Consider the following 13,295-nt stretch of genomic DNA (forward strand, 5'->3'; position numbering starts at 1 on the left):
ATTTGCTGTGGAACCTTTCCCCAGTTATTCTATCTAAGAGCAGTACCTTATTGTACCAATACCTTGGTTAGATTTGTGTGTGTGTGTCTTATAGGGGAAAGTCAAGTCAAAAAATGTCAGATCAGGACCATTGTGGCTCACTTGTTTTCGGGGTTTGGTCATGTGAGGTTTGCAGGCGTTTCTCTGAGATGGCTAAACACGGATGGATTTTGATGCTTAATTCATTTGTATTCATCTCAATACCATGTTTAACTCATTTGCTCCCAAAAACGTATAAAAACGTTCTAAAAACCTATTTATACGTGTTTTACGTTGTTGTTGTTTTTACGCTAGAGCATACAGAAGGCAGCTTCTGACCTGAAAGGGTCGCTTAAAGCAACGGTTACTTATTACAAAAAATGGCCAGCAGGTGGCAGCAGAGTATAAGAGATCAGCCAGGGCCACGTTGCAAAAAGCTCTTTCCCCACCGTTTAAAAAAAATCTGATTTGTGAATATTGATGAAACTTGGCTATACATGGAGTCCTCGAGTTAAGTCGTATGCGATTTATGTCATTTAGACTTTACGGCGCCCGTGCCTCATCCGTAGCACCTTCATTTTCGTTAATTTCCCACAGTAATCACGCCATTTTATAGTTATTTAAAGTTGTGTTGTTGTTATTTACAGCAACGGATGTCATCGAACAGGCCGGCTCGCCAACAGGCGCGTCATATTTCCATGTTTACGTTTGAATTAGCTCCGCTCTGCCGTCGGTCAGCAATGAATGTCCGTGCGGAAACACGAAAAATCGGTGATACAAATATCGACTTTAACAGTGAAATTCGACTTAAGTCGAAATCTGGGTTACATCGCCAGCTTAGGAACGTAACTCGGACGTAACTCAAGGGCTCCCTGCATTCTAATGCTAATTGCTGCAAAACGTAAACAGATAGTATTAGATATTTTTTTCCTGATGAAAGAGGAGACTCAAATCTTTCTTTTGATAGGTTCCATGTTTTTATAGCAATAGAACACAATATTCTGTGGGCCTTGCAAAATTAGTCAAAATCCAGTAAAACAGCCGGGAGCGAAGGGGGTTGCTTCAGTGAAAATGGCTGCCAGTGAATGAGTTAAATGAGTGGGGGCACATAGAAAACATGATTTTAACGATTATTTTGGACTTGTCTTCCTCAAAGTACAAACATTTGCGAGCACACATTAGACCTCACCGCTAGATGGCAGCAAACGTCACAAAATATGTCACCATCAATTCATATTGGTTTCCTTGCAGTGGAAGGACATCAGTTGGTGGCAGTAATGTACAATTATTTTTGGTTTGCCAATTGACAATAAATACCACTGAAGAAGAGCAAGGAAGGACAATGCATTAGGTACAGTCCTTGAGTGCAGTTTTTCTCATTAAAAAGGGTGTTTTTTGAGGGTAGAATGGGTTAATCATATTTTCATTTATTTCATGATGATGATTTGAGATACGGGTGTGGCCACTGTACAAATTAAACTTGCATCCCAATTTTTTGTGGGTGAGCCAACTTCTGTGGAAAACGTTTTAAAAATATTTCCATGCGTTCCTAATGAACGCCAATTATATGTTGATTTTCAGTATTGGCAGGCTGGCCTAGTTAGTCCCTATCCCCCGCGAATAGTGGACGTACTAACTACACAATAATTATTTTTGCGGACCCCCAATTTAAGGCTTGCGGACGCCCATAGTTAGAGAATCACTGACTTAGGACATTTGATCTATAAATAGACATACCTCCTAAATAGACACCTCCACCACAAGGTTATGTGTGTGTTAACAAATTCATTGCAGTACCAAGAATGGCCACCAGGAAGCTTTCCTCAGAATGCACATTAGCGAGTCGAAGCGCTAGCTGGCAGGCTGGCGGCCATGTTCACGCTCACGCTGATCTGCATGAGCCTGCTGGACTGTTTCCATGACAACCCCCTCCCATCAGCACCAGCCGCCTTTGTGTCTCATTTGAATGCGGCCTAATAGAAGACACAGTGTGCGTGTATGTGGAGGTGGCGTATGAAGAGATGTGCACTTGTGTTGTATTTGGAACGAGGCTGCAAACATGAGCACAGAGAGAAAGAAAAGACAGAGCAGACCTCCACCAAGGCTCAACTGTGAGATTGTTGCCTTAAAGGGGACGCATTATGGAAAATTGACTTTTTAGTGTTTGCATGCAGTTGTGTCTCCAGAGTACCTGCGCACCAAGTGCAAAATAAATTAGTGCCCATATGCCACGAAAATGCGCCACAAAAATGCTTTTATTGTCTTGAGCCCAGCGAGGCAGAAAAAGTTGGCAAATTGCTGGGCTCACCATTGACTCAGCAGCATAAGTGTCAATATGAAAGGCATAAGGATGGGCCGCTGCGAGACACAGATTATGGCAAGTAAATGGATCAAAATAGCTTTATAACTCTTGATCCTTGGCAAAAAGCCTGCCACAGACTGAGTTTGCTATAGTTAACGTTGACAAAAAAATTTGTAGTTTAAAGAAATAATATTGAATCAAAATGACATTCTGTTTACAAAACTATCCATCCATCCATCCATTTTCTTGACCGCTTTTCCTCACAAGGGTCGCGGGGGTGCTGGAGCCTATCCCAGCTGGCTTCGGGCAGTAGGCAGGGTACACCCTGAACAAAACATAATTATAGGGAAAATGCCCTTTGCACTTTCATCTTTGCCAATTGACGTCATACATTGGCTTTTGCAGTTGATTTTAAATGCATTTATGTTCATCAAAGACAAGCGCTTTCCAATATAATACTTGTCAAGGTGAATAACATGCTCAAAACTGAAAATCCACTTAGGAAGTCCACAAAAGGGCTAACCTAGGACATGGTTTGGATTCAGGTCATCACACTGCGTTGCATCATGGCTGTAGAATGGTGCCTCGAGATATGCGTTTAGTTCGTTTCGAGACCATGCTCCTAACACGTTCATATTTCAAATCACCTTTCTCCATTGAAATGAATGGAAATGCCATTAAACCGTTCCAGCCTCCCCAGTAGGAAAACAGCAAAAAATGTTCTTTGTGTTTTTCCAATAAGATTAATATGTTACTTTAAAACATTCAGTAATGACACATTTAAATAGAATGTAAATAAAGTCAACAGTTTTGCCACATTTTTTGCTTCGCTTCAGTGGACATTGTGCTCCTTCTAGTGTGCACGCCTTGGCCACCTGAGGCCAGTATTTAGTTTTTTCATATTATATTCACATTTCATACTGTATTTTTTCATTTAAAATATTTGGTACAAATAAAGTTCCAGACATTTGGATACATTTAATGATGACAGTAAAAATTTAGCTATAAAGCTTATAAAAGATGAATTTACGTGCTGATTTCTAGCCATTTTCCACACTTTTCTTCATTATAACCAAAACCACCTAAGTTTGTACATCTGGCAAAAATGGAGCTTTGAATTATGCTCAACAGAGTGGCATGTACAAAATAAGTTAGGTCAAATAAAGCAAACACACAAAACATGACCTGAAACGTGATTGGAGAAACATGACCAAAAAAATGTATGACTGGCAACATGAGCTCTCTTCGTGGGAGCCGCAGAGGAGGACGACAGAAAGTCATCTGAATGAGTCACGGCCGCATTTCAGCCGCCTGGGAGAAGCCAGCCACGCTTGTCAGCATTTAGCGAGCCTCGCGCACGCTTAGCGCACGTTGACGAGCGCGCTCCTTGCGGCGGGCTGTTCGCAGTTGCCTAGCAACAGCATGCGCCATGACCAGTGCTTAGTGTCAGACGCTACAAGGAAGGAGGCGCCGGCGATTCGCACGGGACAACGTTCACTTCCTGATGGGGTGCTCCGAAAAATCGCGTTGCCAGGCAACTAAGCTAGTGGTGACGACTGCGGCCGATGACAGTCGACGACTGCGCTCGTCTGTGCGGCATCGTGTCCGAATTTTTCCGACAATCAACTGCTCATGTCAGTGATTCCTGTAACACAGTAGTGTGATGTGAGCGATCACCAGCCCGATGCTAGCCGACCCGAACGTGTGTACAACCATAGCTTTTGAATTAAGAAAATGAAATGAAAACACGACCATGCTGTCTTGGCTCAAAGCTTAATAAAGGACCTCGGTCAGACTCAGAAGTGGATTCGCAGGCTGACACGGCACGGACGTAAGAAAGAAGTGAAGCCTGTGGCGGCCATCTTGCATTGCCACTCGCTTAGGGCAAGTTTGTTCTTTACTAGGCTGACATGACCCCATATAGAGATCCATGTAGTAAAACACTCACTGATGAGTGTTTTGAGTGAAAAAATAACATTTCTCAAGTAACAACCTACTTCCTAAGCATGAGTTTGATGATGACACAGGACGATACGTTAATCTTGCAAGTGAAGAGCAACCAGCTAAGTGTAACGTTAGCGCTTCTAATTCACTTGTTGTCAACAATCATTGCACAACAGGCTGCTGGTCAAACGTCGAATTAGGGGAGTACCGGCATTTAAAATGGATTGGAATAATCTCTATTTTTCCTAAAGGCAATGTAAAGGTTTACAGCATATTGCCGTAATCAGGTTTGGGATCATAGTTTGTGGTACAGTATATTTATGGTTTACATTATTAATACACTACAGGCAGTAATAAAGGAATTTATGGGGTGTCAAGTACCCCTATATTTGTGGTGTCTTCAAATAATATTTATTGTTCATCTGTCTATGCAAATGCTGTATTGTGACAGGCAGAACAATTATCTTCCACTTGTTTGCAGGAGGAACAATTAACCTGTGGATCAACTTGTTTTCATTTATATAACTTATTTGCTCCCAAAAAACATATATATATTTTTTATACGTTTACGTTTTTTACACTATTTTAATATTGTCATGGTCCCAAAAACATATTTTTAAGTTTATGGTTTTATATGCTAGAGTATACAGAAGGCTTTGAAGCAGCCTCTGACCTGAAGAGGTTACTTTAAGCAATGGTAGTTATTACAAAAAACGGCCAGCAGGTGGCAAAAGAGTATAAGAGATCAACCAAGGCCATCTTGCAACAACCTCTTTTCCCCAGTGTTTTCAACAGGTTTGCGAATAATGATGAAACATAGCTTTATTCTAATTGCTGCAAAACGGAAACAGATACAAATATACTTTTTTTCCTGGTGAAAGAAGAGACTTTTTTTCGGTAGCTTCCATGTTTTTTAGCAATAGAACACAATATTATGTGGGCCTCAAAATCTAGTAAAACAGCTAAAACGGGGGGTTGCTTAAGTGAAAATGGCTGGGAGTGAATGACTTTTATTAACAACTTCGTGTTCAACAGGCCCAGATGTCTCAGTATTTAGGTATACATGCTTTTTGTGATATAGGCTGGTGAGGTGCCATGAGCCTTGTCTAATGTAAAATACTATTTGCTTTGGCTCAATCAAGGTTGGGAAGCAGTAGTTGGTCTCTCACTCCACCCCATTCCCACGTCCATTCCAAAATAGGAATACTCAACAACAATATCCGCATGGTGCAGGAAGGAGCAGCACTCTTGCTGTGATTGACGGCAACACACTAAAGCCTTTTTCACACTGCACTTGGTCAGTGTGAAACAGTTGCGAGACAATGTAAAAATGACCGGTTGCCAGGGTGCTCATATTTGGAGTTGTTGATGTAGAAGCCCACCAAAAGTCAAAACGGAAATTTTGCTGCTGGTTAGACCACAGCTCGACAAGATGCATCTTTTGTTGTTGCACAACAGCGCCATGACTTTGCTCATTTTAAGAAGGAGGAGGAGGATACGAGCAGCAGAAGAAGAAAAAAATATCTCGGCGGGAACTTGGACAGTTTGATTGTGCCGTTACTTCTAAATAAGTCCGCCAGAGTAACACTAAATCCCTACGCCATCTCCTCTCCTATTGGAGGCGCTTGACTGATGTCACGACACCGACGCTCTCGAATGGAACATTTTTCAATTCAAGGCGCCTTGCCGCCATTGAAGAAGTCCTCTTGCCGGGACGCCCAGCAATGCTACGCTCCGTGGTCCCCGCCCCTCGCCACATACACAATGAATAGGTTTAACGACAGCAGCTTTGCCTTCCTAAATGCAGTGGGAAAAAGGCTTAAGCCTAAACATTTTCTATATGTGTTTGGCAAGAGAATGCGTTCTGTGCTGATTTAGCATGTTAACATAGCACCTGCAAAAGAGAAGTTACCGAGTTGCTGTCACAGTCCAAAGTAGCACGAGTCAACATGGAGGACCTCTTAAGTAAACTCAAGGTTGAACAAATAATAGAATTTGACTAAGAAATATAAATTGTAAGGTGGTACTTTATAGCAATAAAGGGGACATATGATGTAAAAGTGAATTTTTAATGTCTTGTTTCATACTAGGTTCTCTGGAATGTCTGCTCACAAGTCAATCGAGGCTGGCTCATTTACATATGATGGGATCACCCCCTCAGTACGGGTTAATTTAAGCTCCGCCCTGAGTTGTCACATTATAATTTCAGAGAGTAGAAAAATGGGGGCAGCGTGGTAGCACGTGTCTGTCTTGTGGTTCTGAGCTCGAGGGCTCTGTGTTCTCCCCATGCTTGTACATTGTCCATCAATGTGAATGTCAGTGTGAATGGCAGTTTGTCTACCCTGCAATTGGCATGCGACCAATCCATGATAGCGAGGACAGGCTACAGCTCAATCACGACTCTAATGAAGATAGGATTTTGCAAAGACCTGAATGGATGGATGGAAAACTAGATGGTGGAAATGTGCTGAAACGCTTGATCCCTTGATTGATATTGAGGAAAGCGTGTATTATATAGGCCACCTGGGAACCGTTTAAAGTTGTGAAAAAAGATTTAACACATCTCCTTTCACGTTCTCTTAACCCGAAATGAACTCATTTGTGTGTATTCTCGTGCGACTTTGCCGCGTGCATCTCTGGAAAAGTGAAGCAGTAACTTACGCTTTGTGGTGGTGCAGCGTGTGGGCGTGGTGGTTGTTGGCGGCGTTACTCTTGTGCAGGCGCTCCAGGCGCTCCTTCTCCTTCTCCACAAAGTTGGTGTTGGTTCCAGTGCTGGTAGACGCCGTCCGGCTCAGACGGCCGTGCCCCCGAGGCTGCTCCCGGGGTGGAATGGGAGGTGGCGGTGGGGGAGGAGCTGGCGCGGGGACCTGCAAGACGGGGCCGGCGGCAGGAACGTGGGCCGCCGAGGTGCTGTTGTAGTGGTGGTGATGCTGGTGGTTGTGGCTGGCGTTGAGCGGGATGGAGGTGGGAGGCTTGTGGTGGTGGTGGTGGTGGTGGTTCTTGGTGGAAACGGAGGAGAAGTGAGTGGGAGGCGGCGGTGGCGGGGGAGGAGGAAGACGAGGCTCCGGAGGCGGTGCGGGTGGAGGCGGGGCCGGGGCAGCAGGCTGACGGTCCAAGCGCAGGTCCTTGTTCTCTTGACTGAGGCGGTCTAGCTGGACCTCCAGCTCGTCAATGCGCCGCCTCTGCGTTTCCAGAAGCTTCTGCTGGCTTTCGATGATGTTATTGAGTTCAAGGAGGTACTCCACCGCACGATTGGGACTTTCCGGGCTGCCCTGGCTTGGGCCTTGATTAGCATCCATAGTTAACAGCCAACTTGATGTAAAATAGAGACTAAACCTATGAAGCCACCGACAAGAGAAGCTAAAAAAGTGACTTCCTACTTGAAGTCCTCAGAACATCAAAAAAAAAAAAAAAAAAACAACAACAAAAAACTACACAACTAGCAGCTAACTAAGCCCCGCCCTCCCCCCCACTGGCAGAAAGTGGGGGGGAGAGGACCGGTTCTTCTTCAAGGTCTGATACGAAGATCAAGATGGATCCGGCACTCTTTGGCGCTGACCCGAAGGCTTGGCGGACTTGTGGAGCATTTCTGCTTCAGTCAGGATTCTCTGGTGGCCTTCACTTCCATGAAGAAGGAATACTCAAAAGCCATGATGGAGGAAAAACAGGACAAATCAAGTAGCGAAAGAGTTTACTCCAAGCCGAGGTCCAATCAGTCAGTCACTTGTATCCGCTCTGTTAACGTCAGCGGGAGGATTTCAGAGTGGCTGTCTTTCAACACGTTGTCAAAATCAGTTGTCATTGTCCCAGTGTCTCATTCACGTGACAACTTCAAACAAAAACAAAAAGTCGAGATGACTATCCAGTTGCTTCCCGCATGGGGAAATCCTTCAGGTGACAGAGAACCACTGGAGATTCTGTCTTTTCAATCCTTCATTTCCTCACATGGACAAACTCTTGGCTGTTCCTCTGCTGGGAAACTGGAAGGAGGACGTGGGCTGTCCGAGTACCAAGTTCACCAGGACTGCGCCTCATCCCACAGTTGCCTCAGCTGTCACGTCCGGGATTCTCTTTCTGGATTCTTCCTGGCGCCACGCGTCCGTTCCATGAAAGACAAGTAAAGAACATGAAAAGATGAGGACCGTGGCAATCATCACAGCCTTTGTCCTTCCTCTTGTCCAGTCTATCACTCTCAATACATGTCAAAACGGAAACGCCTCTTGATGATGTTCTGTGCGATATGGCTAAGGTGACAATCAAAATCAGGATAGTAATTAAAGCTGTTGGGTATGCTTCATGATGGACATTCTGCTCTAAATATCAGCTAACTTTGACTCCGTTCCACTCCTAAATAAGATTCCATCAACAAAAACGCTCGACTGTTTAGTTCTCGAGGGCCTGAGTCCTGCATATTTTCGAGGTTTCTCTACTCCAACACACCTGATTCAATGATCAGGATCATTATCAGGCTGCTGCAGAGCTTGCTGATGATCTTAACTCATTCACTCGCAGCCATTTTCACTGAAGCAACCCCCTTCACACTGTTATACTGGATTTTGACTCATTTTGCAAGAGCCACAGAATATTGTGTTCTATTGCTATAAAAACATAGAACTTACCAAAAGAAGATTAGAGTCTATTCTTTCATCAGGAAAAGAAAGTATATCTCTATCTGTGTCCGGTTTGTAGCAATTAGCATTAGAATAGAGCTAACTTTCATCATTATTCACAAATCTGTTTAAAACTGAGGGTAAATGAGCTTTTTGCAACATGGCCCTGGCTGATCTCTTATACTCTGCTGCCACCTGCTTGCCGTTTTTTTGCAATAACTACCGTTGCTTCAAGCATTCTCTTCAGTTCAGTAGCTGCATCAAAGCTTTCTGTACGCTCTAGCATTTAAAAAAAAAAAAAAACATTAAAAAACAAACAAATACGTCTTTGGGAGCATGGTAATATTTAAAATAGAACGTATTTACGTTTTTGGGAGCAAATGAGTTAAATATGAATCAGCTGTGTTGAACGTGGGAAACCTCTAAAACAGGGTTCACGAATTCTGGTTCTTGAGGTCTGGAGTCCTGCAGGTTTTAGCTGTTTCCGTCCACTAGCATACCTGATTCATATAATCAGCTCATCAGCATGCCCGATAACGATCCTCATCTTTGTATCAGGTGCGTTGATAGGCAGAAACATATAAAACCTGCAGGTCTCCGGACCTCGAGGACCGTAATTGGTGAACCCTGCTCTAAAACGTGCAGGACTCGGGCCCGCGAGGACCGGACTTTGACACCACTGGTCTAGAATAACGACTTCTGATTGGAGCTCGTTGAGGCAAATTTTTTACAGGTAAGAAATTACGGACTTCCTGTCCAATGTAGGACATGAGACTTTTTAGTATACTGTTATGATATGACATGCTCGCCCAATTACAAGTCAATCGGTGAAATTTGTGTCAGGGGCAGATTTTTTTTTTCTAACTTTCAAGGGTGTAGTACTTCATAGTGATTACTGTATGTTTAAAAACCCGAATAAGACACTGGGTACCCCTTTTCTAACTCGAATATTTACTCATACCGATTGAACGAGGCACTGGTTTTATTTTTATTTTATTTGAAGCCCCCCAAAAAATCTCCTCAGCGCTAGTTGACGTTTTACAGTATTGTGGCAGTTTGACACATTGACGACGGCCTCTGTTTAAAAAAATTTTTTTGCCATTGTGTTCAAATGAAATAAATATATACCAAAAGTACGCGAGGTATCAGTATAGGTATCTGTGAGCCACTTGTACTCGTATCGATCTGAAAAGTGGGATCAAACATGGCTACAGTCCTTTGGTAAAAACATCCCTAGTTTTTACAGGTTTTGTGGGTTACCAGTTTGGGCATGCTGAGGTCCCCCCTCTCCCTGAAAAGGCAATTAATTGGTCAAAAATATCAACGCAACGAATGGAATGAACAGCACAGCGTTGTGTGTAGAGACTCACCTCCCAGGCACAAGTTGCCATCCCCCCAGTCAACCTCAACCAAATTTAGGGAACCAGAGTAACCATTTTGCCATTGGGTAGCTCACGATTAGTAGTCCCAAAGGAAAACCTGCTTCCTGTTTACACACTCGTGACCAATCAGAAAAGTGTGTGATGTCGGCTGGTTTGTGGCTGATCTTATCTCCGAGGCGCGCACAACGTGTTCTTCCCGACGTGCGCGCGCGTGTAGGTGGATACACCGCTTCTCACGCAGCCTCATTTACGCCTTCAACACGCACAAGCGCGCGCGCGCGCGCAGCAACTGCAAAATGTCGCATGCTCTAGTACACACGACACGGCAATCAATGCGCGCGCGCGCCTGTGCGCACAACAGCATACGTGAGGCGCGCGGTCACGACGGGAAAGGACGCACCACTGTGACAGCTTTTGACGAGAAAGACGAGGATATGAAGGTTTATTGATGATGCTCACGTGCCGCGGCGGATGCTGCTGGTCCTTCCTGATGGTCTTCAAGTCTGCTCCGCTTCCTCACTCGTCACCATCATCCTCATCATCACCCTCATTCCTTTGCGCCGCCGCTGCAGTGCTGACAAAAAAGAAGAAGGAAAAAAAAGAAAGCGTTCTTCTTCCTCCTCCTCCAGCGCGCTGATGAAGAGGAGGCAGAGAAAGAGGAGGAGGAGGAGGTGCTGACTCCAGACAGAATGCCAGCTGGAAAGCACACGAGGACGCGCGCGCTCGCGAGGCTGAAGGAGTGAGGGTCGCGTACGCGCATTGCGGACGAGCGCGAACCTGATTGATATGATACGCGCTGACGTAAATACGCACATCCACAACTCTGTGTCCACGTGAAGACAGTTCAAAATACGCCGGAAGGTGGCGCTAGAATTGCGTACAATTATTTTTGGGCTAATCGGAAACAAAATTTTAAGCTCGATCTCAAGTTTCATCATCATGACCAAATAAAATAGCATATAGGAAGTTGTTTTAGTGCTACAAAGAATGTTTGATTATTATTTTTTAAGACTAATATTATGCAGTTTAAACATGAACTTGGTGCTATACTGTAAAGGAAAATAAAAAAGTACTTAAATAAATATTCAATCAAAATGTATAGCATATGTAAGTTTAAAAAAATTACATTGAATTAAATGTTTTTTTAAATGCTCTAATGGCGAATGAATTAAACTAAAACGTAAATACAACTGAACCATACATTCAAGCAGGCTAGTGTATTATACTATAGAATCTGTCCACACCTCCTTATTGGCTCCACCTTCTGCACACCCCTCCTGTATCGTGCATATTTCAATATCTGTGTGTTTGTGTGTTCCGGTTTTTTTTCTAGTCCAGACCTTTTCTTGAGGGTAAAGACATGGTTTTAGAGGTTAGGTTTGAAATGTTTTTTGGTTGGGGTATAGGGTTAGGGGTAGGCAATCAGTTGTGATGGTTAAGGTCAGGGGTCAGGGGCTAGGAAATGCATTATATCAATGAGATGTCGCCACGAGAAATGCAAACCCAACTCTGTGTGCGTGTGTGTGTGTGTGTGTGTGTGTGTGAGAGTGTGATGCTTGCAGATGTGTATATAGGCGTGAGCTGTGGCTTACAACAGCTTTTGTGTGTGTGCTAATTGTGTTCTTTGGTGCATTTATTTGCATTGCATTTAGTGGTTCTCAAACTGGAGCCGTCACTTGGGAATTGAAAAATAATTATTTGGTCATATTATTAGGGAAAAAAAGTGCATATTTTCATATGGGGACCGGCATGCCAGTGAAAGGCCAGCCCCTCCCCCCAACCCCCTCCACCAATGAAAGGCTCTGATGTGATGGTGACATACAGTACAGTATATCATAAATCTGACATCCATGTTGCTTTTCTAGCTTCTCATGCTGTTTTCTCATGTACAGTTGTACAGGTGAAGCAAGGCACGTCTAATATAATAATATCCTGAAGCACATCGGGTCAAATGTTCCCGATGTGTTGATAAATCACTACCATCATTTTGCAATGAATGGGCCATGTTTCTGCGGGCTCCTTTCATACCATACTGAACACAATGATTCTGTTCATGTTGTCTGTTTTTTAGCAGGAGATCACTTTTGAAAAATTGTGGCTTGAGCAGTTAGAAAAGTCGCTAAATGACCACATCGCTGAGACACGGACCGTGCTTTTGTGAATTGGCGCCCCTCTGTCGAAATTGTGTGAATACGGAAATGCTGAACTGAAATAAATACAATTGTTTCATAGTTTAAAACTTTAAATATAAGTTCAAGTTAGAAGCTAAACAAAAAATGATGTAGCTAATGTAATTGTGTTCAAAAGCAGATATTGTGAATGGTGAAATGCTAACAATGATGACAACCACAAAAACGGAGAAAGGTTTCAGGTCTTTAATTAGTAACAAAAATGGATCCGATGCTAACATGCTAAAAAATAGCAAGACATGAGGAACAAAAGTCTTATGACAGATTTATAGCGGTTTCATTTCTTGCTCTGTATTGAGGTACTATTACGAAGAAAATTGCTGAAATGCCAACTTACTGCGAGTTAGTAGGCTAGCAAGTAGCAAGATAACTGATGAGACGAGCGTCCCAATACTTTTTGGGCGCACGCTGATTGCAGTTCTCTGTGCGACGCTGCCAGGCGTGTGTGCGATTGGAATGTGATGTCATGAACGATTGCACCGCGGTGTGGTGCTGTTATAATTGAATACTAAAACATATGTAAATAAATAAACACATACCTACAATGTGCTTATTTGTGTGTGTGTGTTCTCACTCACTGTTGATGATGAAGATGATTCATCTAAGCAGCAGCGTTGCGGCGGCGCTCCTCTGCGGCGTTTCCACCTCCATGATGATGAAGAAGAAGAAGACGGGAAAAAAAGAAGAAAAAGAAAAAGACGGCCACCATTGTCGTCCTCATCAGCTCACACAGGCTGGCTGCGGCGGACGGCCCCCAAGATCCTCTCGCTTGTGGCGGAAGAGCTTTCACTGTCTCCGCGGAGAGATGCTTCTGCCGCTGCGCTCTGCAGAGGAGCTGGAGAAGCCTCAC

General features: G+C 43.7%; 1 protein-coding gene across 4 annotated transcripts in view; it reads right to left on the reverse strand.

The window, feature by feature from the left end:
- LOC144053300 (IQ motif and SEC7 domain-containing protein 1-like) overlaps window positions 1-13,295 on the reverse strand; it is a 58,502-nt gene extending 45,207 nt beyond the window's left edge. The window contains exons 1-3 of one of the 4 annotated variants that reach the window (XM_077567619.1): window positions 13,024-13,295; window positions 10,716-10,830; window positions 6,926-8,349 (exon numbers count right to left, since the gene is read on the reverse strand). In XM_077567619.1, coding sequence (XP_077423745.1) covers window positions 6,926-7,563 — 638 coding nt within the window. In that variant the 5' untranslated portion in view covers window positions 7,564-8,349; window positions 10,716-10,830; window positions 13,024-13,295. The other 3 variants (XM_077567638.1, XM_077567627.1, XM_077567646.1) reach the window with 3 other exon arrangements.

This window comes from Vanacampus margaritifer, chromosome 1, assembly GCF_051991255.1.
Source record: "Vanacampus margaritifer isolate UIUO_Vmar chromosome 1, RoL_Vmar_1.0, whole genome shotgun sequence".
In the NCBI taxonomy this organism is placed as follows: domain Eukaryota; kingdom Metazoa; phylum Chordata; class Actinopteri; order Syngnathiformes; family Syngnathidae; genus Vanacampus; species Vanacampus margaritifer.